This window comes from Culicoides brevitarsis, unplaced genomic scaffold (genome assembly GCF_036172545.1).
Source record: "Culicoides brevitarsis isolate CSIRO-B50_1 unplaced genomic scaffold, AGI_CSIRO_Cbre_v1 contig_30, whole genome shotgun sequence".
NCBI classification, from domain to species: Eukaryota; Metazoa; Arthropoda; class Insecta; order Diptera; family Ceratopogonidae; genus Culicoides; species Culicoides brevitarsis.
In genome coordinates, this window is record NW_026973414.1 from 11,792 (window position 1) to 37,683 (window position 25,892).

At 30.3% G+C, this 25,892-nt stretch overlaps 4 protein-coding genes across 4 annotated transcripts; 1 reads left to right on the top strand and 3 right to left on the bottom strand.

Annotated features, from left to right (window-relative positions):
- Positions 1-1,894: 1,894 nt before the first annotated feature.
- LOC134836437 (leukotriene A-4 hydrolase-like) lies at positions 1,895-4,177 on the bottom strand. Its single transcript, XM_063851642.1, has 4 exons — positions 4,141-4,177; positions 3,784-4,054; positions 3,567-3,712; positions 1,895-3,507 (listed from the first exon to the last, which is right to left on the bottom strand). Exons 1-4 carry the CDS (start codon positions 4,164-4,166, stop codon positions 1,971-1,973), a joined length of 1,980 nt encoding a protein of 659 aa, XP_063707712.1. The 5' UTR covers positions 4,167-4,177; the 3' UTR covers positions 1,895-1,970.
- Positions 4,178-17,612: 13,435 nt separating this feature from the next.
- Positions 17,613-18,822, bottom strand: LOC134836440 (UDP-GlcNAc:betaGal beta-1,3-N-acetylglucosaminyltransferase-like protein 1). Its single transcript, XM_063851644.1, has 3 exons — positions 18,781-18,822; positions 18,363-18,719; positions 17,613-18,308 (listed from the first exon to the last, which is right to left on the bottom strand). The coding sequence occupies exons 1-3, from the start codon at positions 18,790-18,792 to the stop codon at positions 17,613-17,615; spliced, it is 1,065 nt and encodes a 354-aa protein (XP_063707714.1). The 5' UTR covers positions 18,793-18,822.
- Positions 18,823-18,953: 131 nt separating this feature from the next.
- On the top strand, positions 18,954-20,754 carry LOC134836439 (zinc finger protein 883-like). Its single transcript, XM_063851643.1, has 2 exons — positions 18,954-19,070; positions 19,128-20,754. Exons 1-2 carry the CDS (start codon positions 18,954-18,956, stop codon positions 20,562-20,564), a joined length of 1,554 nt encoding a protein of 517 aa, XP_063707713.1. The 3' UTR covers positions 20,565-20,754.
- A 1,093-nt stretch (positions 20,755-21,847) lies between these two features.
- On the bottom strand, positions 21,848-25,848 carry LOC134836442 (kinesin-like protein KIF21A; the record flags this gene model as incomplete). Its single annotated transcript, XM_063851647.1, has 3 exons — positions 21,848-22,557; positions 22,624-23,271; positions 25,665-25,848. Coding segments are annotated over 3 exons (929 nt in total), but the record flags the coding sequence as incomplete, so codon positions are not given.
- Between the last annotated feature and the right edge of the window lie 44 nt (positions 25,849-25,892).

Genomic DNA, 25,892 nt, shown 5'->3' on the forward strand with positions numbered 1-25,892 from the left:
GTGAGAATTCATTAACGAAAACAAAAAAAAAATATTATGATTAACAACTGTAGGCGATATAAACATAGAAAATATATAAATGACATGACAAACAACTTAGAATTATAAAAAAGAAGAAAAAAAAAACAGAAATCGAATAGAAATTTATTTATTCATATGGATATATATGATAAAAAATATATATATTGCAAAACATGAAGACAACAATTAAACACATGAAGAAACAATTAGAAAATGGGTTGGAAGGAATTTGTGTGAGTTTTTTTTATTTATTTTTTAAATTTAATTTTATTGAATTTTATTTAAATTCTTCAAAAAAATTTAGTTTTTTTTTCAATTTTTTTGATATCCAAAATTATGTAAAACTTATAATGTTCGTATAATGAATAATTTAAAAAAAATTAAAAATTTTAAATTTATTTTTTTTCTAAAATTAAATTTAAAATTTTTTATAAATTAAATTAAATTTAAAATTAAATAATAAAAAATATTAATAAATAAAAATTAAATAATTAATTAAATTAATTTTATTATTAAAAATAAATAAACTTTTATAAATTTAATAAATTATTAAATTTTTAAATATTTTAAAAATTAACTAAAGAAATTTTACAAAAATTCTATAAAAATTATAAAAAAAATTTTTTTCGTTAAAATTTAAAAATTTTTATCTAATAAATTTTTAAAAAACAAAAACATCAATTATTAAAATTTTTATATTAAATAAAAGTTAAAATTGTTTAAAAATTTTTCTGATTTTCTGAAAACAAAAATTATTATATTTTTTTAAAGCTAAAAAATTTTATTTTTAGAAAAAATTTTTATAACTTTTTTCAGTTTAAAGACAAAATTAATAAAAAAAATAAAAATTTTTCTTAAAAAATTCAATATTTTATATAAAAAAAATAATTTTTTGATTTATAATTTCAATAAAAATCTTCTTTATCACAAAATTCCTTCCAAATTCATCATTAACACATCAACAAAAAAAAAACAATTATAACACAAGTAACATTAAACATTGTAGAATATTATCATTGGGGGTGATGCAAGAAATTTGCTGTTGTTAGAATAGAGAAAAGAAAAACAAAAAAAAAAACGTCTGTAGAACAAAAAAAAATTGCAAAAGAGAATATTTACGCAACAAAACAAAAACTATATAAACTACATATATATTGATAAACGTGAGTAACATTTGACGAGCAAGTAGACACAAAAAAGTGAAGTTTAGCGAAAAAAAAAATACGAACAGTAGAAAAAAAGAAAGGAGGAGCAAAATCACGCCTTGCCATAATTTTTATACTCTTTGCACCAGAAAAAAAATAAAAAAAGTAATAAACAAACAAACATAATATTTATAAATAAATAAAATACTAACATTGATGTGTGATTGATTGATAGTTGGATGTGAAACGAAAAAAAAAACAAAAAATTATTATTAATTTTCTTTAAAAAAAAATTCAAGTTTTTCCGTTTTTCGTGTACGAAATAATTATTGTTCATCGACAATTTAAAAAAAATATTATTAATCATTAATTATATATTGATATTGATCACCATGTGATTGTTGTTAACATTTTTTCCTTTCCAAGAAAAAATTGTTTTAGTCTTTTTCTATAGAATTTTGCTTGAAATTTGAAAAATCGAACACAAAAAGACACAAAACAAACAAAAAACACTTCATACTCAATCAAATCTATATTAAAAATTGTGTAAAAAAAATAAATAATAATAGATAGTGAAGTTAAATTGTCCAGTCAAATGTAATAATGAACAAAAAAAAAAAACCATTAAAACAATATTATTATTATGAATAAATAAATGCAGACCTTAATAAGTTCAATATAAATTATTATTAATTATTAAAAATAAAATGAAATATTAAATTAACGATTTTTTCAATATTTATTTAATTATTTTTTATTTTTTTTATAAAAAAAATTAAAATTTTTATTTTTTTTTTTAGATTTTTATTCATTGAGACCCAAATCCTTGGCAACTTGCAAAGCACAAACTTTCATCATCTCATTACGAACTCGTTGGAAGTTAGCAATCGCTTCATCACGTACTTCTGGCCATTTTCCCAAGTCCTTATACACAGGTCTGACGAACTTCATGCGGAAATTGCTATTGGCAAAGCTCAAAATCTCCGACATGCGATCACGGAGACGAGCTCTAATCATCAAACGCACATAACGGAAGCGAATTTCCGCGTTTTGGGTCTTCTCCAAGCCATAAGTTTCCGCTAAAAATGCTATTTTATCGGCATTGAGCTCTACAATGTTCTCTTTTTCCAACAAACCGCCGAGAAATTCGACAACTTGCGAGCTTGACAACTTTCCTGTGATGACTTTTGAGTTTTTGATGACATCCAAGGCGTTATCTGCCCACAAATTTGTGTGTTCGCGACATGCATCTACCAGAGAAGTATCATATTTGGGGATAACTGGAGGCATTCCTTCGCCGTAAAGCCATGCTTCCCAATCAATGGGCTCCAAAAGTGCAGCTAATCCCTTTTCGTTGAAGTAATCATACAAAGTTTTCTTGAAATCCTGCGTCTCGATGCTCTGATACTTGAATTTGTCAAGGTAAAACTTTAAAAAGGGCTCAAAAACATCGGGACCTCCAACAAGATCTTCGATATAACGCAAAAAATTGCTGCCTTTCATGTAAGGAACGCTGCTAAAGGCATCATCGGGACTCAAATCCGTCAAATTTACAACGAGCTTTGTTAATTGTGGCTCATCAGCGAGTTGATTCTTGATGCAATCCGCCAAATCTGTCAAACCGTGTAACGCATGGAAGTCACGATAGGCAGCTCCATGTATGCGACCCAAGATTTTGCCTTCAACGAAGACTGTGAAACCCTCATTGAGCCAAAAATGTTCGAAATTCTTGTTGGTTACGAGGTTTCCGGTCCAACTATGAGCGATTTCGTGCGCAACTACATCGACCAAGGAACGATCTTTAGCAATAATTGTCGGAGTAACGAATGTCAAGGTTGGATTTTCCATCCCGCCGAATGGAAAACTCTTCGGAAGCACGAGTAAATTGTATTCTTTCCATACGTAAGGTCCGCAGATCTCGCTTGCCTTTTGTACAAAATTATCTGTGTCAACAAACTCGTAAGCAGCTTCCTCAATTTGCTCCTGTTCAGACCAAACTTTCGAAATGGGCCCAATTTGACGTGAAACCAAAGGCCCGACAGCGAGAGCCATCAAATACGACGGAATTGGCACAGTTTGCGTGAAACGAGACACTCCGGCGGTACTTTTTGCTTCATCGCGGATGGCGCTCATCAAAGCGATGAGTGCGGAGGGATGCTTAACAACGGCAGAATACGTGAATTTGACTGCTGGCGTGTCTTGACAAGGCAAAATTGAACGAGCATGGATAGCTTGACATTGCGAAAAGACGTAAGGATGCTTTTTGCCCGAAGTTTGTTCAGGAGACAACCATGCAAGAGCCGAAGCTGACACGGTATCGTAATCAATGACGATGGAAATCCTAAAAAAAAGGTGAAAATCGATTTTTTTGTGAAAAAATTAATTTTTTTTAATACTTACACTCCCTTTGTAACATTCGGCAAGTTGACCGTAAGTTTCGAACCGACATTTTCAACGGGATCTGTTACCGTAAAAGTCAAGGGAATCTCTCCAGCAGGCAATTTTGCGAAAACAGACTCAATTTTCAAGTCGCTAACATCCAACAACTGCAATAAAAACAGGTTTTTGTGCAATTTTCAGCCCACTCAAGTGACATGAAACAAAAGATTCAACTTACAATATGTTCAATTCCGTCGTCGGAAAGTACATTGAACTTCAGCGTAACTGATCCGGAGATGATTTTTCGATTAAAGTCAATTTCCCAGTCGAGATCTGCATGTTGCATCACAACTTTTTCCGGTTCGGCATACGAATTCGGATCAACTTTTCCCATACGACCCATTTTTGGAGAGTTTGTTTTTGCCACGTCTGTTTTGAACTGTAACCAAAGAGCGATACCGAGTAAAATCACAAATGTAGTCAATGTTAGCTTATCACAGCCACTACTTCTGAAAGATTAGATTAATGGAGGATTTTTGGTTAATTTTTTTGATAAAAAAAAAGGTAGTTGTTGTTGCGGCGATGAAACACTTACTTTTTTGTACTTGCGGTGACTGTCATTGTTGATGTGTGTTCATTTGTCGGCGAAATAAATGAATGAATATTAGGAGTGACGGAATTGAGAAAAAAAAAATTTTCTTAAGAATTTTTATTAATAAATATTTAAATTAAAAAAAAAATAATTTAAAAAACCAAATAAAAAAAATTTGAAAAAAAAATTAACATTTGAAATTTTATTTAACAAAAGTGCAAATTTTTTAAAAAAGCGAAAAAAATTAAAAATAATTTTATTTATTTTACACTTTCGAGAAAAAAAGAATTTAAACACATTATCGTTTAAGAGAAATTATTGCCAATTCTTCATATGCTGGACAAACATATAAACACAATGTACTAAAAATTACAAAAAAGACTTTTTCTAAATTTTGCGTTTTCGATGTACAGGAGCCATTTAATGATGTTAGCAAAAAAAAATTGATTAAAAAAATTTAAGTCAAAATCCTTTTATTATGAGGGCTCACATACCGATTTTTCAAAATTAAGCTAGATCACGGTTCTCCGTCTCAAAATGAAGGTTTTGATGTTAGAAACAACTTTTGTTTTGGACTTTTTCTAAATTTTGCGTTTTCGATGTACAGGAGCCATTTAAAGATGTTAGCGAAAAAAAATTTAAGTCAAAATCCTTTTATTATGAGGGCTCACATACCGTTTTTTCAAAATTAAGCTAGATCACGGTTCTCCGTCTCAAAATGAAGGTTTTGATGTTAGAAACAACTTTTGTTTTGGACTTTTTCTAAATTTTGCGTTTTCGATGTACAGGAGCCATTTAAAGATGTTAGCGAAAAAAAATTTAAGTCAAAATCCTTTTATTATGAGGGCTCACATACCGATTTTTCAAAATTAAGCTAGATCACGGTTCTCCGTCTCAAAATGAAGGTTTTGATGTTAGAAACAACTTTTGTTTTGGACTTTTTCTAAATTTTGCGTTTTCGATGTACAGGAGCCATTTAAAGATGTTAGCGAAAAAAATTGATTAAAAAAATTTAAGTCAAAATCCTTTTATTATGAGGGCTCACATACCGATTTTTCAAAATTAAGCTAGATCACGGTTCTCCGTCTCAAAATGAAGGTTTTGATGTTAGAAACAACTTTTGTTTTGGACTTTTTCTAAATTTTGCGTTTTCGATGTACAGGAGCCATTTAAAGATGTTAGCGAAAAAAAATTTAAGTCAAAATCCTTTTATTATGAGGGCTCACATACCGATTTTTCAAAATTAAGCTAGATCACGGTTCTCCGTCTCAAAATGAAGGTTTTGATGTTAGAAACAACTTTTGTTTTGGACTTTTTCTAAATTTTGCGTTTTCGATGTACAGGAGCCATTTAAAGATGTTAGCGAAAAAAAATTTAAGTCAAAATCCTTTTATTATGAGGGCTCACATACCGATTTTTCAAAATTAAGCTAGATCACGGTTCTCCGTCTCAAAATGAAGGTTTTGATGTTAGAAACAACTTTTGTTTTGGACTTTTTCTAAATTTTGCGTTTTCGATGTACAGGAGCCATTTAAAGATGTTAGCGAAAAAAAATTTAAGTCAAAATCCTTTTATTATGAGGGCTCACATACCGATTTTTCAAAATTAAGCTAGATCACGGTTCTCCGTCTCAAAATGAAGGTTTTGATGTTAGAAACAACTTTTGTTTTGGACTTTTTCTAAATTTTGCGTTTTCGATGTACAGGAGCCATTTAAAGATGTTAGCGAAAAAAAATTTAAGTCAAAATCCTTTTATTATGAGGGCTCACATACCGATTTTTCAAAATTAAGCTAGATCACGGTTCTCCGTCTCAAAATGAAGGTTTTGATGTTAGAAACAACTTTTGTTTTGGACTTTTTCTAAATTTTGCGTTTTCGATGTACAGGAGCCATTTAAAGATGTTAGCGAAAAAAAATTTAAGTCAAAATCCTTTTATTATGAGGGCTCACATACCGATTTTTCAAAATTAAGCTAGATCACGGTTCTCCGTCTCAAAATGAAGGTTTTGATGTTAGAAACAACTTTTGTTTTGGACTTTTTCTAAATTTTGCGTTTTCGATGTACAGGAGCCATTTAAAGATGTTAGCGAAAAAAATTGATTAAAAAAAATTTAAGTCAAAATCCTTTTATTATGAGGGCTCACATACCGATTTTTCAAAATTAAGCTAGATCACGGTTCTCCGTCTCAAAATGAAGGTTTTGATGTTAGAAACAACTTTTGTTTTGGACTTTTTCTAAATTTTGCGTTTTCGATGTACAGGAGCCATTTAAAGATGTTAGCGAAAAAAAATTTAAGTCAAAATCCTTTTATTATGAGGGCTCACATACCGATTTTTCAAAATTAAGCTAGATCACGGTTCTCCGTCTCAAAATGAAGGTTTTGATGTTAGAAACAACTTTTGTTTTGGACTTTTTCTAAATTTTGCGTTTTCGATGTACAGGAGCCATTTAAAGATGTTAGCGAAAAAAAATTTAAGTCAAAATCCTTTTATTATGAGGGCTCACATACCGATTTTTCAAAATTAAGCTAGATCACGGTTCTCCGTCTCAAAATGAAGGTTTTGATGTTAGAAACAACTTTTGTTTTGGACTTTTTCTAAATTTTGCGTTTTCGATGTACAGGAGCCATTTAAAGATGTTAGCGAAAAAAAATTTAAGTCAAAATCCTTTTATTATGAGGGCTCACATACCGATTTTTCAAAATTAAGCTAGATCACGGTTCTCCGTCTCAAAATGAAGGTTTTGATGTTAGAAACAACTTTTGTTTTGGACTTTTTCTAAATTTTGCGTTTTCGATGTACAGGAGCCATTTAAAGATGTTAGCGAAAAAAATTGATGAAAAAAAATTTAAGTCAAAATCCTTTTATTATGAGGGCTCACATACCGATTTTTCAAAATTAAGCTAGATCACGGTTCTCCGTCTCAAAATGAAGGTTTTGATGTTAGAAACAACTTTTGTTTTGGACTTTTTCTAAATTTTGCGTTTTCGATGTACAGGAGCCATTTAAAGATGTTAGCGAAAAAAAATTTAAGTCAAAATCCTTTTATTATGAGGGCTCACATACCGATTTTTCAAAATTAAGCTAGATCACGGTTCTCCGTCTCAAAATGAAGGTTTTGATGTTAGAAACAACTTTTGTTTTGGACTTTTTCTAAATTTTGCGTTTTCGATGTACAGGAGCCATTTAAAGATGTTAGCGAAAAAAAATTTAAGTCAAAATCCTTTTATTATGAGGGCTCACATACCGATTTTTCAAAATTAAGCTAGATCACGGTTCTCCGTCTCAAAATGAAGGTTTTGATGTTAGAAACAACTTTTGTTTTGGACTTTTTCTAAATTTTGCGTTTTCGATGTACAGGAGCCATTTAAAGATGTTAGCGAAAAAAAATTTTCAAAATCCTTTTATTATGAGGGCTCACATACCGATTTTTCAAAATTAAGCTAGATCACGGTTCTCCGTCTCAAAATGAAGGTTTTGATGTTAGAAACAACTTTTGTTTTGGACTTTTTCTAAATTTTGCGTTTTCGATGTACAGGAGCCATTTAAAGATGTTAGCGAAAAAAATTGATGAAAAAAAATTTAAGTCAAAATCCTTTTATTATGAGGGCTCACATACCGATTTTTCAAAATTAAGCTAGATCACGGTTCTCCGTCTCAAAATGAAGGTTTTGATGTTAGAAACAACTTTTGTTTTGGACTTTTTCTAAATTTTGCGTTTTCGATGTACAGGAGCCATTTAAAGATGTTAGCGAAAAAAAATTTAAGTCAAAATCCTTTTATTATGAGGGCTCACATACCGATTTTTCAAAATTAAGCTAGATCACGGTTCTCCGTCTCAAAATGAAGGTTTTGATGTTAGAAACAACTTTTGTTTTGGACTTTTTCTAAATTTTGCGTTTTCGATGTACAGGAGCCATTTAAAGATGTTAGCGAAAAAAAATTTAAGTCAAAATCCTTTTATTATGAGGGCTCACATACCGATTTTTCAAAATTAAGCTAGATCACGGTTCTCCGTCTCAAAATGAAGGTTTTGATGTTAGAAACAACTTTTGTTTTGGACTTTTTCTAAATTTTGCGTTTTCGATGTACAGGAGCCATTTAAAGATGTTAGCGAAAAAAAATTTAAGTCAAAATCCTTTTATTATGAGGGCTCACATACCGATTTTTCAAAATTAAGCTAGATCACGGTTCTCCGTCTCAAAATGAAGGTTTTGATGTTAGAAACAACTTTTGTTTTGGACTTTTTCTAAATTTTGCGTTTTCGATGTACAGGAGCCATTTAAAGATGTTAGCGAAAAAAAATTTAAGTCAAAATCCTTTTATTATGAGGGCTCACATACCGATTTTTCAAAATTAAGCTAGATCACGGTTCTCCGTCTCAAAATGAAGGTTTTGATGTTAGAAACAACTTTTGTTTTGGACTTTTTCTAAATTTTGCGTTTTCGATGTACAGGAGCCATTTAAAGATGTTAGCGAAAAAAAATTTAAGTCAAAATCCTTTTATTATGAGGGCTCACATACCGATTTTTCAAAATTAAGCTAGATCACGGTTCTCCGTCTCAAAATGAAGGTTTTGATGTTAGAAACAACTTTTGTTTTGGACTTTTTCTAAATTTTGCGTTTTCGATGTACAGGAGCCATTTAAAGATGTTAGCGAAAAAAAATTTAAGTCAAAATCCTTTTATTATGAGGGCTCACATACCGATTTTTCAAAATTAAGCTAGATCACGGTTCTCCGTCTCAAAATGAAGGTTTTGATGTTAGAAACAACTTTTGTTTTGGACTTTTTCTAAATTTTGCGTTTTCGATGTACAGGAGCCATTTAAAGATGTTAGCGAAAAAAATTGATTAAAAAAATTTAAGTCAAAATCCTTTTATTATGAGGGCTCACATACCGATTTTTCAAAATTAAGCTAGATCACGGTTCTCCGTCTCAAAATGAAGGTTTTGATGTTAGAAACAACTTTTGTTTTGGACTTTTTCTAAATTTTGCGTTTTCGATGTACAGGAGCCATTTAAAGATGTTAGCGAAAAAAAATTTAAGTCAAAATCCTTTTATTATGAGGGCTCACATACCGATTTTTCAAAATTAAGCTAGATCACGGTTCTCCGTCTCAAAATGAAGGTTTTGATGTTAGAAACAACTTTTGTTTTGGACTTTTTCTAAATTTTGCGTTTTCGATGTACAGGAGCCATTTAAAGATGTTAGCGAAAAAAAATTTAAGTCAAAATCCTTTTATTATGAGGGCTCACATACCGATTTTTCAAAATTAAGCTAGATCACGGTTCTCCGTCTCAAAATGAAGGTTTTGATGTTAGAAACAACTTTTGTTTTGGACTTTTTCTAAATTTTGCGTTTTCGATGTACAGGAGCCATTTAAAGATGTTAGCGAAAAAAAATTTAAGTCAAAATCCTTTTATTATGAGGGCTCACATACCGATTTTTCAAAATTAAGCTAGATCACGGTTCTCCGTCTCAAAATGAAGGTTTTGATGTTAGAAACAACTTTTGTTTTGGACTTTTTCTAAATTTTGCGTTTTCGATGTACAGGAGCCATTTAAAGATGTTAGCGAAAAAAAATTTAAGTCAAAATCCTTTTATTATGAGGGCGCACATACCGATTTTTCAAAATTAAGCTAGATCACGGTTCTCCGTCTCAAAATGAAGGTTTTGATGTTAGAAACAACTTTTGTTTTGGACTTTTTCTAAATTTTGCGTTTTCGATGTACAGGAGCCATTTAAAGATGTTAGCGAAAAAAAATTTAAGTCAAAATCCTTTTATTATGAGGGCTCACATACCGATTTTTCAAAATTAAGCTAGATCACGGTTCTCCGTCTCAAAATGAAGGTTTTGATGTTAGAAACAACTTTTGTTTTGGACTTTTTCTAAATTTTGCGTTTTCGATGTACAGGAGCCATTTAAAGATGTTAGCGAAAAAAAATTTAAGTCAAAATCCTTTTATTATGAGGGCTCACATACCGATTTTTCAAAATTAAGCTAGATCACGGTTCTCCGTCTCAAAATGAAGGTTTTGATGTTAGAAACAACTTTTGTTTTGGACTTTTTCTAAATTTTGCGTTTTCGATGTACAGGAGCCATTTAAAGATGTTAGCGAAAAAAAATTTAAGTCAAAATCCTTTTATTATGAGGGCTCACATACCGATTTTTCAAAATTAAGCTAGATCACGGTTCTCCGTCTCAAAATGAAGGTTTTGATGTTAGAAACAACTTTTGTTTTGGACTTTTTCTAAATTTTGCGTTTTCGATGTACAGGAGCCATTTAAAGATGTTAGCGAAAAAAAATTTAAGTCAAAATCCTTTTATTATGAGGGCTCACATACCGATTTTTCAAAATTAAGCTAGATCACGGTTCTCCGTCTCAAAATGAAGGTTTTGATGTTAGAAACAACTTTTGTTTTGGACTTTTTCTAAATTTTGCGTTTTCGATGTACAGGAGCCATTTAAAGATGTTAGCGAAAAAAAATTTAAGTCAAAATCCTTTTAAGGTAGAATCACGGTTCTCCGTCTCAAAATGAAGGTTTTGATGTTAGAAACAACTTTTGTTATGGACTTTTTCTAAATTTTGCGTTTTCGATGTACAGGAGCCATTTAAAGATGTTAGCGAAAAAAAATTTAAGTCAAAATCCTTTTATTATGAGGGCTCACATACCGATTTTTCAAAATTAAGCTAGATCACGGTTCTCCGTCTCAAAATGAAGGTTTTGATGTTAGAAACAACTTTTGTTTTGGACTTTTTCTAAATTTTGCGTTTTCGATGTACAGGAGCCATTTAAAGATGTTAGCGAAAAAAATTGATGAAAAAAAATTTAAGTCAAAATCCTTTTATTATGAGGGCTCACATACCGATTTTTCAAAATTAAGCTAGATCACGGTTCTCCGTCTCAAAATGAAGGTTTTGATGTTAGAAACAACTTTTGTTTTGGACTTTTTCTAAATTTTGCGTTTTCGATGTACAGGAGCCATTTAAAGATGTTAGCGTAAAAAAATTTAAGTCAAAATCCTTTTATTATGAGGGCTCACATACCGATTTTTCAAAATTAAGCTAGATCACGGTTCTCCGTCTCAAAATGAAGGTTTTGATGTTAGAAACAACTTTTGTTTTGGACTTTTTCTAAATTTTGCGTTTTCGATGTACAGGAGCCATTTAAAGATGTTAGCGAAAAAAAATTTAAGTCAAAATCCTTTTATTATGAGGGCTCACATACCGATTTTTCAAAATTAAGCTAGATCACGGTTCTCCGTCTCAAAATGAAGGTTTTGATGTTAGAAACAACTTTTGTTTTGGACTTTTTCTAAATTTTGCGTTTTCGATGTACAGGAGCCATTTAAAGATGTTAGCGAAAAAAAATTTAAGTCAAAATCCTTTTATTATGAGGGCTCACATACCGATTTTTCAAAATTAAGCTAGATCACGGTTCTCCGTCTCAAAATGAAGGTTTTGATGTTAGAAACAACTTTTGTTTTGGACTTTTTCTAAATTTTGCGTTTTCGATGTACAGGAGCCATTTAAAGATGTTAGCGAAAAAAAATTTAAGTAGATCACGGTTCTCCGTCTCAAAATGAAGGTTTTGATGTTAGAAACAACTTTTGTTTTGGACTTTTTCTAAATTTTGCGTTTTCGATGTACAGGAGCCATTTAAAGATGTTAGCGAAAAAAAATTTAAGTCAAAATCCTTTTATTATGAGGGCTCACATACCGATTTTTCAAAATTAAGCTAGATCACGGTTCTCCGTCTCAAAATGAAGGTTTTGATGTTAGAAACAACTTTTGTTTTGGACTTTTTCTAAATTTTGCGTTTTCGATGTACAGGAGCCATTTAAAGATGTTAGCGAAAAAAAATTTAAGTCAAAATCCTTTTATTATGAGGGCTCACATACCGATTTTTCAAAATTAAGCTAGATCACGGTTCTCCGTCTCAAAATGAAGGTTTTGATGTTAGAAACAACTTTTGTTTTGGACTTTTTCTAAATTTTGCGTTTTCGATGTACAGGAGCCATTTAAAGATGTTAGCGAAAAAAAATTTAAGTCAAAATCCTTTTATTATGAGGGCTCACATACCGATTTTTCAAAATTAAGCTAGATCACGGTTCTCCGTCTCAAAATGAAGGTTTTGATGTTAGAAACAACTTTTGTTTTGGACTTTTTCTAAATTTTGCGTTTTCGATGTACAGGAGCCATTTAAAGATGTTAGCGAAAAAAATTGATTAAAAAAATTTAAGTCAAAATCCTTTTATTATGAGGGCTCACATACCGATTTTTCAAAATTAAGCTAGATCACGGTTCTCCGTCTCAAAATGAAGGTTTTGATGTTAGAAACAACTTTTGTTTTGGACTTTTTCTAAATTTTGCGTTTTCGATGTACAGGAGCCATTTAAAGATGTTAGCGAAAAAAATTGAAAAAAAATTTAAGTCAAAATCCTTTTATTATGAGGGCTCACATACCGATTTTTCAAAATTAAGCTAGATCACGGTTCTCCGTCTCAAAATGAAGGTTTTGATGTTAGAAACAACTTTTGTTTTGGACTTTTTCTAAATTTTGCGTTTTCGATGTACAGGAGCCATTTAAAGATGTTAGCGAAAAAAAATTTAAGTCAAAATCCTTTTATTATGAGGGCTCACATACCGATTTTTCAAAATTAAGCTAGATCACGGTTCTCCGATTCAAAATGAAGGTTTTGATGATAGAAAAACTTTTGTTTTGGACTTTTTTAAATTTTGCGTTTTCGATGTATTTAAAGATGTTAGCGAAAAAAAATTTAATCAAAATCCGGTTCTCCGTTCTCAAAATGAAGGTTTTGATGTTAGAAACAACTTTTGTTTTGGACTTTTTCTAAATTTTGCGTTTTCGATGTACAGGAGCCATTTAAAGATGTTAGCGAAAAAAAATTTAAGTCAAAATCCTTTTATTATGAGGGCTCACATACCGATTTTTCAAAATTAAGCTAGATCACGGTTCTCCGTCTCAAAATGAAGGTTTTGATGTTAGAAACAACTTTTGTTTTGGACTTTTTCTAAATTTTGCGTTTTCGATGTACAGGAGCCATTTAAAGATGTTAGCGAAAAAAATTGATTAAAAAAAATTTAAGTCAAAATCCTTTTATTATGAGGGCTCACATACCGATTTTTCAAAATTAAGCTAGATCACGGTTCTCCGTCTCAAAATGAAGGTTTTGATGTTAGAAACAACTTTTGTTTTGGACTTTTTCTAAATTTTGCGTTTTCGATGTACAGGAGCCATTTAAAGATGTTAGCGAAAAAAAATTTAAGTCAAAATCCTTTTATTATGAGGGCTCACATACCGATTTTTCAAAATTAAGCTAGATCACGGTTCTCCGTCTCAAAATGAAGGTTTTGATGTTAGAAACAACTTTTGTTTTGGACTTTTTCTAAATTTTGCGTTTTCGATGTACAGGAGCCATTTAAAGATGTTAGCGAAAAAAAATTTAAGTCAAAATCCTTTTATTATGAGGGCTCACATACCATTTTTCAAAATTAAGCTAGATCACGGGTTCTCCGTTTTGGACTTTTTCTAAAAAAGGAGAAGATGTTTTTGATGAGGGTTAGAAACAACGGTTCTTTTGAAGGTTTTTGAAACAACTTTTGTTTTGGACTTTTTCTAAATTTTGCGTTTTCGATGTACAGGAGCCATTTAAAGATGTTAGCGAAAAAAATTGATGAAAAAAAATTTAAGTCAAAATCCTTTTATTATGAGGGCTCACATACCGATTTTTCAAAATTAAGCTAGATCACGGTTCTCCGTCTCAAAATGAAGGTTTTGATGTTAGAAACAACTTTTGTTTTGGACTTTTTCTAAATTTTGCGTTTTCGATGTACAGGAGCCATTTAAAGATGTTAGCGAAAAAAAATTTAAGTCAAAATCCTTTTATTATGAGGGCTCACATACCGATTTTTCAAAATTAAGCTAGATCACGGTTCTCCGTCTCAAAATGAAGGTTTTGATGTTAGAAACAACTTTTGTTTTGGACTTTTTCTAAATTTTGCGTTTTCGATGTACAGGAGCCATTTAAAGATGTTAGCGAAAAAAATTGATTAAAAAAATTTAAGTCAAAATCCTTTTATTATGAGGGCTCACATACCGATTTTTCAAAATTAAGCTAGATCACGGTTCTCCGTCTCAAAATGAAGGTTTTGATGTTAGAAACAACTTTTGTTTTGGACTTTTTCTAAATTTTGCGTTTTCGATGTACAGGAGCCATTTAAAGATGTTAGCGAAAAAAATTGATTAAAAAAAATTTAAGTCAAAATCCTTTTATTATGAGGGCTCACATACCGATTTTTCAAAATTAAGCTAGATCACGGTTCTCCGTCTCAAAATGAAGGTTTTGATGTTAGAAACAACTTTTGTTTTGGACTTTTTCTAAATTTTGCGTTTTCGATGTACAGGAGCCATTTAAAGATGTTAGCGAAAAAAAATTTAAGTCAAAATCCTTTTATTATGAGGGCTCACATACCGATTTTTCAAAATTAAGCTAGATCACGGTTCTCCGTCTCAAAATGAAGGTTTTGATGTTAGAAACAACTTTTGTTTTGGACTTTTTCTAAATTTTGCGTTTTCGATGTACAGGAGCCATTTAAAGATGTTAGCGAAAAAAATTGATTAAAAAAATTTAAGTCAAAATCCTTTTATTATGAGGGCTCACATACCGATTTTTCAAAATTAAGGTAGATCACGGTTCTCCGTCTCAAAATGAAGGTTTTGATGTTAGAAACAACTTTTGTTTTGGACTTTTTCTAAATTTTGCGTTTTCGATGTACAGGAGCCATTTAAAGATGTTAGCGAAAAAAAATTTAAGTCAAAATCCTTTTATTATGAGGGCTCACATACCGATTTTTCAAAATTAAGCTAGATCACGGTTCTCCGTCTCAAAATGAAGGTTTTGATGTTAGAAACAACTTTTGTTTTGGACTTTTTCTAAATTTTGCGTTTTCGATGTACAGGAGCCATTTAAAGATGTTAGCGAAAAAAAATTTAAGTCAAAATCCTTTTATTATGAGGGCTCACATACCGATTTTTCAAAATTAAGCTAGATCACGGTTCTCCGTCTCAAAATGAAGGTTTTGATGTTAGAAACAACTTTTGTTTTGGACTTTTTCTAAATTTTGCGTTTTCGATGTACAGGAGCCATTTAAAGATGTTAGCGAAAAAAAATTATTTAAGTCAAAATCCTTTTATTATGAGGGCTCACATACCGATTTTTCAAAATTAAGCTAGATCACGGTTCTCCGTCTCAAAATGAAGGTTTTGATGTTAGAAACAACTTTTGTTTTGGACTTTTTCTAAATTTTGCGTTTTCGATGTACAGGAGCCATTTAAAGATGTTAGCGAAAAAAAATTTAAGTCAAAATCCTTTTATTATGAGGGCTCACATACCGATTTTTCAAAATTAAGCTAGATCACGGTTCTCCGTCTCAAAATGAAGGTTTTGATGTTAGAAACAACTTTTGTTTTGGACTTTTTCTAAATTTTGCGTTTTCGATGTACAGGAGCCATTTAAAGATGTTAGCGAAAAAAAATTTAAGTCAAAATCCTTTTATTATGAGGGCTCACATACCGATTTTTCAAAATTAAGCTAGATCACGGTTCTCCGTCTCAAAATGAAGGTTTTGATGTTAGAAACAACTTTTGTTTTGGACTTTTTCTAAATTTTGCGTTTTCGATGTACAGGAGCCATTTAAAGATGTTAGCGAAAAAAAATTTAAGTCAAAATCCTTTTATTATGAGGGCTCACATACCGATTTTTCAAAATTAAGCTAGATCACGGTTCTCCGTCTCAAAATGAAGGTTTTGATGTTAGAAACAACTTTTGTTTTGGACTTTTTCTAAATTTTGCGTTTTCGATGTACAGGAGCCATTTAAAGATGTTAGCGAAAAAAAATTTAAGTCAAAATCCTTTTATTATGAGGGCTCACATACCGATTTTTCAAAATTAAGCTAGATCACGGTTCTCCGTCTCAAAATGAAGGTTTTGATGTTAGAAACAACTTTTGTTTTGGACTTTTTCTAAATTTTGCGTTTTCGATGTACAGGAGCCATTTAAAGATGTTAGCGAAAAAAAATTTAAGTCAAAATCCTTTTATTATGAGGGCTCACATACCGATTTTTCAAAATTAAGCTAGATCACGGTTCTCCGTCTCAAAATGAAGGTTTTGATGTTAGAAACAACTTTTGTTTTGGACTTTTTCTAAATTTTGCGTTTTCGATGTACAGGAGCCATTTAAAGATGTTAGCGAAAAAAAATTTAAGTCAAAATCCTTTTATTATGAGGGCTCACATACCGATTTTTCAAAATTAAGCTAGATCACGGTTCTCCGTCTCAAAATGAAGGTTTTGATGTTAGAAACAACTTTTGTTTTGGACTTTTTCTAAATTTTGCGTTTTCGATGTACAGGAGCCATTTAAAGATGTTAGCGAAAAAAATTGATTAAAAAAAAAAGTAATCCTCTTATTATTTGTTTTGGAAATTTTGCGTTTTCGATGTACAGGAGCCATTTAAAGATGTTAAAAAAAAAATTTTTGAAACAAATTTTGAAAAAAAAATTTTTTGAAAAAAAAAAATTCTAGATTTTTAAATGGGTTTTGATTTTATGCAAAAAAAATTTAATGATCACAAAAATTTTCAAAATTAAGCTAGATCAAAATTTTCTCCGTCAGATTTTTTTGTTCAAAATGCCTCAATTCGAATTCTTTGGAAAGGTTTTGATGTTTTTAATTTTAAAATTAAAAAAAATGATTTTTTTATAATAAATTCAAGAGATTTTTTTTTTTTAAATCAAAGATATTAAAATTCAATTATCATTAGTAAATTATCAGAAAATTAAACTGATTGAACAAAAAAATTCATGATTTCAAAAAAATTTTTTGCATTATTAAAAAATTATTATTTTGTCGTAAAATTATTAAAAATAATTATTAGTGAGTCAAAAAATACGTGAAAATTGTTAAATTTGAGGAAACAATTTCTAAAAAATTTTGTAATTTTGGTCAAGAGTTTTTTTAAATACATTTTTTTCAATTCGTCGAAATCAAAAAATTAATGGCGCAAAATAAAAAAAATTAATATTTAATTCAAAAAAAAAAAAAAAAAAAAAAATGCTCCATATAATTTTATAATTTTTAAATGAAATTAAAAAAAAAAATATTTTTAGAAATTAAAAATTTTTATTTCTAATTTTTTTTTAAATTATTTGAAATGATTTTTTTTTTACAAATTTTTAAGTGAATTTAAAAATTAAAATTCTTCTAAAAAAATAAATGAAAAAATTTGAAATTTTGATAAAAAAAAAATAAAATGTTTGAGTAAAAAATTATCATTTTCAGAATAAAATAACATAAATTTATATGTTTCATTTTCAAAAATATTTTTTTTAATACACGATTCGTAAAACTTCAGACGAAAAAGGTAAAAAATTAATTTTTTTTTATATTTTCAGCTAAACAAAATAAAATCTCTCCCCTCCTCCATGTTCAAGGATGCCAAATTTTCCTCAAAAGCCCCATCAGTCAAGTCTAATTTCATGCAAATTATCACAGGAGACGTCACTTCTTTATAACTAACGATCGGAACGTTTCTCAAAGTCTTCCTCAGCTCCGGTTCGTAATGATTAAACGTTGTTCCTATCAACTTTGGATCGACATCACAGAAACTCGTTACTCGATTTTGCCATTCTTTGGGTAACGATCGATAAAACTTCCTTCCTTGACGTCCTGCATTCCAAATCATGAACCCTTCTTTCCATTGAGGCTTTTCTTTGTCATTAAATTCCGTTTCTATCAACTGCTGCAACCGAATTTTATCGATAGTTTCACTTTTCACACTGAATGACGTCGCTTCCGAATGATATGTGTACTCCAAAAGAGGCTCGTCAACACGATGAAGTTTTCCGCCGACATTCAAATGTTTAAAAAAGAAAATTAAATCTTCAGGAGTGCCCTTGCCATCTTCACAAAAGCCTCCAACGCGATGAAAAACGTCTTTGTGCATGAACCACGTGGGCATTATCAACGTTGGGCCATTCGATGTGTAAATTTGAACGGATAACTTGTCATGCGGGAGATTATTTGCCCATTTTGTGAAACGAAACGTTGAATCTTGAGGCACTCGAGTGAATTTACTGCCAATTATCTACAAGAAAAATTATTTTTTCAAAGAATTTTGGGGAAAAATTAAAAATCTCACGTAATTATTGCCTAATTGAAGTCCCGCTTCAAGTTGTTTTCGAATCCTATCCGGCATCATAACGTCGTCGATGTCTTGGAAACACAACCAATCGCCTTTACATCGCTCAACAGCAACATTTCTTCCATATCCGACACCTTTAGGACTTGAAAAATCACTTTTTACGAGGGTAAGTTCCATATTTTTCGCTTGAAATTTTTCTTTCCATTCAGAAATTTGTCTTGCAGTATCATCTTTACTCGCATCGTCAAACACAACAATTTCAATATCAAAGTCTGGAGTAACGTTTTGCTTCAAAATCGACGAGAAACAGGATTCGATCCATTTTGTCCCATTCAAAACTGTGATGATGACACTCTGAAAATACAAAAAATTATCAATTTTGAGTCGATTTTTTGTTAAATTCGAGAAAAATTACCACTTTTGTCATGTTTTCATTCAGAAATTGCACAAAAATCCCGAAATTTGTTTTGTTTTCAATTCCCTCGTGACTGACAATTAAAAAATTCTGCGCTTCGGGTGTCTCAAAAGGTAAACAAAGATAACAAAAGAGCTGAAAATGACGAATTAATTAAAATTCATTAGCAAAAAATGGGTTCACCGATAGAATTTGTGGCTCAATGCATCGCTTGTCTCTCGGAGAATGTCGAAAATGTGACATCAAATCCAAATTTGGCCAAAATTTACGAAGAATTGATCCAGGAACAGGTAATTTTTACGTTTTTAACACGATTTCTCTTTAATTTTTATCTTTCCTCATTTTAGATAACGGAGAAACTTCATGAAAACTCGTATATTTTTTGTATTTCGTGCGAAAATCATCTAAACACATTCCAAAAGTTCAAAGAAACATGCAAAGAATCATGGAAAAAGCTCGCGAATCATTTCGCCGACGATTGGGAACGACAATTGGAGAAGATTTTCTGTGATAGTCCCATGCAACAGGAAATAATTATCGATAATCAGCTAAAAAATGACGACGAGGAAGTATTTTTAGTTGATTCCGACTCAGAAGCGAGCACAATCCCGCCGGAAGAGCCAAACCAGGAGCTCGAAGATGTCACGATGATCAAATTTGAGGCAAAAAGTGATGAAAATGAGAGTTCTTGTATGGAGGAAAGTGATGAAAAGCTCAAAAAACGAAGAAAAACCCATCGAGAATCGCTTGTTACGCGAGGACTTTTGCCAAAACGCGAAAATATTTCAGTCAGTATCTGCAATGTGTGTCATATAAGTTCAAAAGACATCAAAACGCACTACATTACGGCACATACAACGGAAGAACTTGACGAATACATTTGCTCAAATTGCACAATTGTCCATAAAACGCAGGAAAAAATCATTAAGCACATCAAAAATTACCACACGTTCTATTTGAAGCCACGAAAATGCACGTTTTGCGATGCAACGTTCATCGAATCCGGCGAATATCGTCGCCATTTTACCTCCCATCAAATTGATTATTCCAATCACGTTTGTAACATTTGCGGAAAACTCGAAAGAAACAATTCTACGTTGCAAGTTCACATAAATCGCGTGCATAAAGGTTACCATCAGTGTAGACATTGCACGAAAATGTTCGGCGACAGCGAAGAATTCTACAATCATCTGAAATGGGAGATGGAAAAGCGGCAAACCAAAGAGAAAAATACCGAAATAACGCTCGTTTGCGATATTTGTGGCTTCAAAACCCGCATAAAGGACGAATTGACGCAACATACTGTCGATTTTCACAAAATCCCGAAACGCAAAGAACTTTCGTGCGAAGTTTGTGACAAAAAATTCATCAATTCCGACCATTTGGCGAATCACGTGCGCATTATGCACAAGAAAAAGTACAAATGTACCGAATGTGACTTCCTCTTTGGATCGTTGACAGACATGCGAGACCATTATGAACGCGAGCACGGCGAAAATTCGTCGCCCAGCACGAAACCGATGCCGTTGCAGAAGAAAATGATGAATGCCGAGGTGAAAACGTTCGAATGCAATGTCTGCGATAAGGCCTTTAAGCAACGCATGATGCTGAAAATTCACATGTACAAACATACGGGCTTCAGACCGTTTTATTGCAATCTTTGTAACAGAGGGTTTTACGATAGACCGATGGTTGAGAAACATTTCTTGAAGGAGCATGGCGCAAAAGTGTCGAGAGATTACATCAACAGCGTTTGCAGGAACAAATCAATGGATGAAAGCTAGTTTTTTTAGTATTTGGAAGTTCCTTGAACTACTTGAAGTGAATTATTGATAAATATTTTAGTCAAATGTAGTTTTGTAAAAGTAGATTAAATGTCTTTTGACAGAAATATTTTTAGATTTATACAAAAAAAAGTAGGTTTCAGGTAAAAAATATTAAAATTTATAAAAAAAATGACAAAAAAGTTCTTGAATGACAAAAATTAAAAAACCTAACCTAACCTAACCTTAAAATTAACTATATTTGATAATCTTATCTTTATGAATATATCAATATTTATTATACAAAGTTAATTTAACAATATAAATGGCAAAATTTTACTTAATTTCATATTTTTATCTAACAATTCTATTTAAATTTTGTTGAAAATTAGCTTTTGTGATTTAAAAAATTAAAAAAAGAAAGCTTCATAACCTCAATATGAAATTTTTCAAAAATAATGATCGTTTTGAGGTTATGAATTTGTAAGATTTATTTTTTTTTTGTTTTAAATTGTTGAATATTTATTAATTTTTAAAATAAAATAAATTTAAATAAAAATAAGATTTAAATGTAAGAATAAAGATCTTTCTAACCTCAAAATATTTTTTTTGAAAATCTGATCATTTTGAGGTTAGAATTTGTTTTTTTTTTGTGTTTTAAAAGTTTATGTTTACCAAAAAAATCGTTGAAAATATTTATTTTAGACAAAAACAAATAATATTTAAAATTTCTTGCCAAAAAAGGTCTTAAAAGATCTTTTGATCAAAAAAATAATTTTTTGAGGTTAGAAAGTAAACATTACTTTTTTGGATCTCCAAGAATAATTTTCTATAATTTTTTATTTGATGAAATCTGAGAAACAAAAATGTTAAAATCTAACCTCAAAAGAGTTTTAAAAAAAATTAAAAAAAAAATTTTGAGGTTATAAAATTTTGAAATATTTAAAAAAAAATTTTTTTATAACAAATTGAAATCGGAAATATCTTACCTCAACGATCAAAGGATCGATCTATTAAAAACCTAACCTAAAAAAATATAAATAAACTTAACCAAAACCTAATTTATAAGAAAAACACAAATTTTCATTGAAAAAATTAATTAATCTCTTGTTTATTCAATTTGTTATTTATTCCTACGTTCTAATTGTTTTTTTTTAGGCTAAATTCCCTGGAAATACATTTAATTGTTTTTTTTGTCTTTTTAATAATTAAATAATTATTGTGCCAGTTAAACCGGTTAAATTTTTAATATGTTTCGATTAATAATCACTACTAATTAATTATGTCTTTTTAGTTTGTGTTTTCACTTGTAATTTATTTGCAATAAGTTAGAATTCGTTAGTGTAGTAGTATAATAGTTAAAATTCATCTATTCTAGTTCAGCCATTCAAACTTCACACACAAAAAATAGGCATAAATTGTTAAAATATTAAAAGTTAATGTTCATAAATAATAATATATTAATACTTTTTTAGCGTATTATTCGATAAATAGGTTGTTTTATTTTTAAAGTAAGGTATTTTAATTAAGTAAAGTTGCTCGATTAGTTCAGTTTGAACGAGATTTCTTGAGAATTATAGGTGAGAAATACTTCTAACAATAATATTTGATTTTTGGATTACATTTTTTTTTCGCATTTGAAAAATAATTCAAATTAAACGGGTAGAAAATTGGCTTCTACCGCGAACGACAGCCTAACTAAGTCTTTTTTTGTGGGGAATTGGTTAGTTTTTCTAATTCTAAAAGTGTAAATGATAAATTTTAGTGGATTTTAATCAAAATTGGAATGTTTACAACATAAATACTATATGTTAATATCATTTTTTAGCAGGATTAGTTATGAAGGATGGAACACTTCCTACATTTATCATTAAAATAATTGATTTTTTTGTTCTTTCAGTGATTGTGTGTTACTTCTTATCGCTTATAGTTATTGTTGGAGTTGGAATTTGACTTGACAGACAACAATGAGTCCACATTTTCAGGTAATTTCCAGATTTGCACGCTACCGTTGCTGTAAAAAAATTAAAAATTTCATTAAAACTTGAAATTTTTCATCAAAAAAAAAAATAATTTTTACCTCGACGCTGTGAAGAATCTCGTGTCATTAGCAACCAATCCGCTAATTGGATTGCTCGTTTTAACTTCCGCCAGAGCATCGCACGTTCGAGCATCCCAAAGTCTCATCACGCCTCCTCTGCAAGTCGTCAAAAGCATATCTCTGAACATCGCCATGCCCGAAATCCATCCTTTATGCGCATTATTGATGGATAACTTCAAGTCGCCGCTATCCAAATCCCATCGTTTGATGCACGTATCGCGACTTCCGGAGAACAGTTCCATCGATTGTCCGTCATTCGCTTTGTCTGTCGCAAGCAAAACTTGAATTCCGTCATAATGGGGCGGCAAGAGATTGAGCGTCGGATAAATTAGGCCTCCAGTTTGCGGGATTTCGAATACTTTGATGTAGTGATCTTTCGATCCAGTTGCCAATAAATCAGTTCCTGATGCGCTGCGCCATGATTCGAGACACATAACAGCTGCTTGATGACCTCCTTGAACTTTTCCTGTGCACGAAAATTTACGTAGATCCCAAATTCGAACGCGATCTGACGATGCTGCGGTATAGAGATTGCCTGTGCTGCCGATGATCATTGCGGTAATTGGAGATTCGCCCGGTTGGAGGGCGGAAATGTTTGCTGTGCCTGACATTGTGTTGCCAGAAGAGCTGAAAATTGAGAAAAAATCATTAAATTTGACAAAAATTGCTTTGACACAGTTTTTGACACAGTTTTTTTTCTCTTGATTTAGTTTTCAAAACAAAACTATGTCAAAGAAAAATTTTTTTTTTTCAGTTTCAATTTTTTGGCAGTTTTGAGTTATAAAATGATTAAAAATGATAAATTAGAGCCCTCTGATAAATTTTTATCCATTTGGAGCAAGATTTGACAAAAATTGCTTTGACACAGTTTTTGAAAGTTTTTTTGCTCTTGATTTAGTTTTTAAAACAAAACTATGTCAAAGAAAAATTTTTTTTTCAGTTTCAATTTTTTGGCAGTTTTGAGTTATAAAATGATTAAAAATGATAAATTAGAGCCCTTTGATCCATTTGGAGCAAGATTTGTTTTTTTTGCTCTTGATTTAGTTTTTAAAACAAACTATGTCAAAGAAAAATTTTTTTTTCAGTTTCAATTTTTTGGCAGTTTTGAGTTATAAAATGATTAAAAATGATAAATTAGAGCCCCCTGACAAATTTCAATCCATTTGGAGCAAGATTTGACAAAATAGCTTTGACACAGTTTTTGACACAGTTTTTTTGCTCTTGATTTAGTTTTTAAAACAAAACTATGTCAAAGAAAAAATTTTTTTTCAGTTTCAATTTTTTGGCAGTTTTGAGTTATAAAATGATTAAAAATGATAAATTAGAGCCCCCTGACAAATTTTTATCCATTTGGAGCAAGATTTGACAAAAATTGCTTTGACACAGTTTTTGACACAGTTTTTTTGCTCTTGATTTAGTTTTTAAAACAAAACTATGTCAAAGGAAAAAATTTTTTTTCAGTTTCAATTTTTTGGCAGTTTTGAGTTATAAAATGATTAAAAATGATAAATTAGAGCCCTCTGACAAATTTTTATCCATTTGGAGCAAGATTTGACAAAATAGCTTTGACACAGTTTTTGACACAGTTTTTTTGCTCTTGATTTAGTTTTTAAAACAAAACTATGTCAAAGAAAAAATTTTTTTTCAGTTTCAATTTTTTGGCAGTTTTGAGTTATAAAATGATTAAAAATGATAAATTAGAGCCCCCTGACAAATTTCAATCCATTTGGAGCAAGATTTGACAAAAATTGCTTTGACACAGTTTTTTTGCTCTTGATTTAGTTTTTAAAACAAAACTATGTCAAAGAAAAAATTTTTTTTCAGTTTCAATTTTTTGGCAGTTTTGAGTTATAAAATGATTAAAAATGATAAATTAGAGCCCCCTGACAAATTTCAATCCATTTGGAGCAAGATTTGACAAAAATTGCTTTGACACAGTTTTTTTGCTCTTGATTTAGTTTTTAAAACAAAACTATGTCAAAGAAAAAATTTTTTTTCAGTTTCAATTTTTTGGCAGTTTTGAGTTATAAAATGATTAAAAATGATAAATTAGAGCCCCCTGACAAATTTCAATCCATTTGGAGCAAGATTTGACAAAATTGCTTTGACACAGTTTTTGACACAGTTTTTTTGCTCTTGATTTAGTTTTTAAAACAAAACTATGTCAAAGAAAAAATTTTTTTTCAGTTTCAATTTTTTGGCAGTTTTGAGTTATAAAATGATTAAAAATGATAAATTAGAGCCCTCTGACAAATTTTTATCCATTTGGTGCAAGATTTGACAAAAATTGCTTTGACACAGTTTTTGACATAGTTTTTGACACAGTTTTGCTCTTGATTTAGTTTTTAAAACAAAACTATGTCAAAGAAAAAAATTTTTTTCAGTTTCTATTTTTTGGCAACTTTAAAATTCACAAATATTTTAGTTATAAAAATTAAAAATGATAAATAATGACAAATTTTCCATTTTTTTTTTTAATTTTTAAAATAAAAACAAAACTATTCAAAGAAAAATTTTTTTTTTCAGTTTCAAAGTTTTGAGTTAAAAATTTTAAAATGCTTTAAAAACTTCAAATAATACACAAATTGAAAAAATTAAAAAAAAAATAAATTAGAGCCCTCTTAAATTTTTATCCATTTGGAGCAAGATTTGACAAAAAATACAAGTTTTTGACAATTTTTCAAAACAAAACTAGTCAAAGAAAAAAAATTTTTTTTCAGTTTTATTTTTTAGTTATAAAATTTAAAAATCGATTTCCGCTATTTCAAATTTATTGCTTTGACACAGTTTTTGACACAGTTTTTTTGCTCTTTTTTTTTGCAAAAAAATAAACAAATTTGAAGAAAATTAAACAAAATTTCAGTTAGTAAAAATGAAAATTAGAGCCCTCTGACAAATTTTCATCAGAGCAAAAAAGTTTTTATTTTTTTTTCTATGTCAAAGGATTTTTTTTTTCAGTTTCTATTTTTTGGCAATTTTAAATAAAATTGTTAATAAATGCGACTAAAATAATCTCTTACCATAAAGTTTTCACAGGTTTCGTCGTACTTTCACGCAAATCCCATGCCCGAATGAAGGATCCTGATGCGGAAAACAACAAACTATGCTCCGTACTGTACTCGACAGCAACTACAGGTCCCGGATGCAGCGATAAACAACCATAAACGATGCCTTTCCTCAAATCCCATAACTTGACAGTGCGATCTGCGGATGCTGTGAGCAATGTTTGATCAAATAATACTTTGATA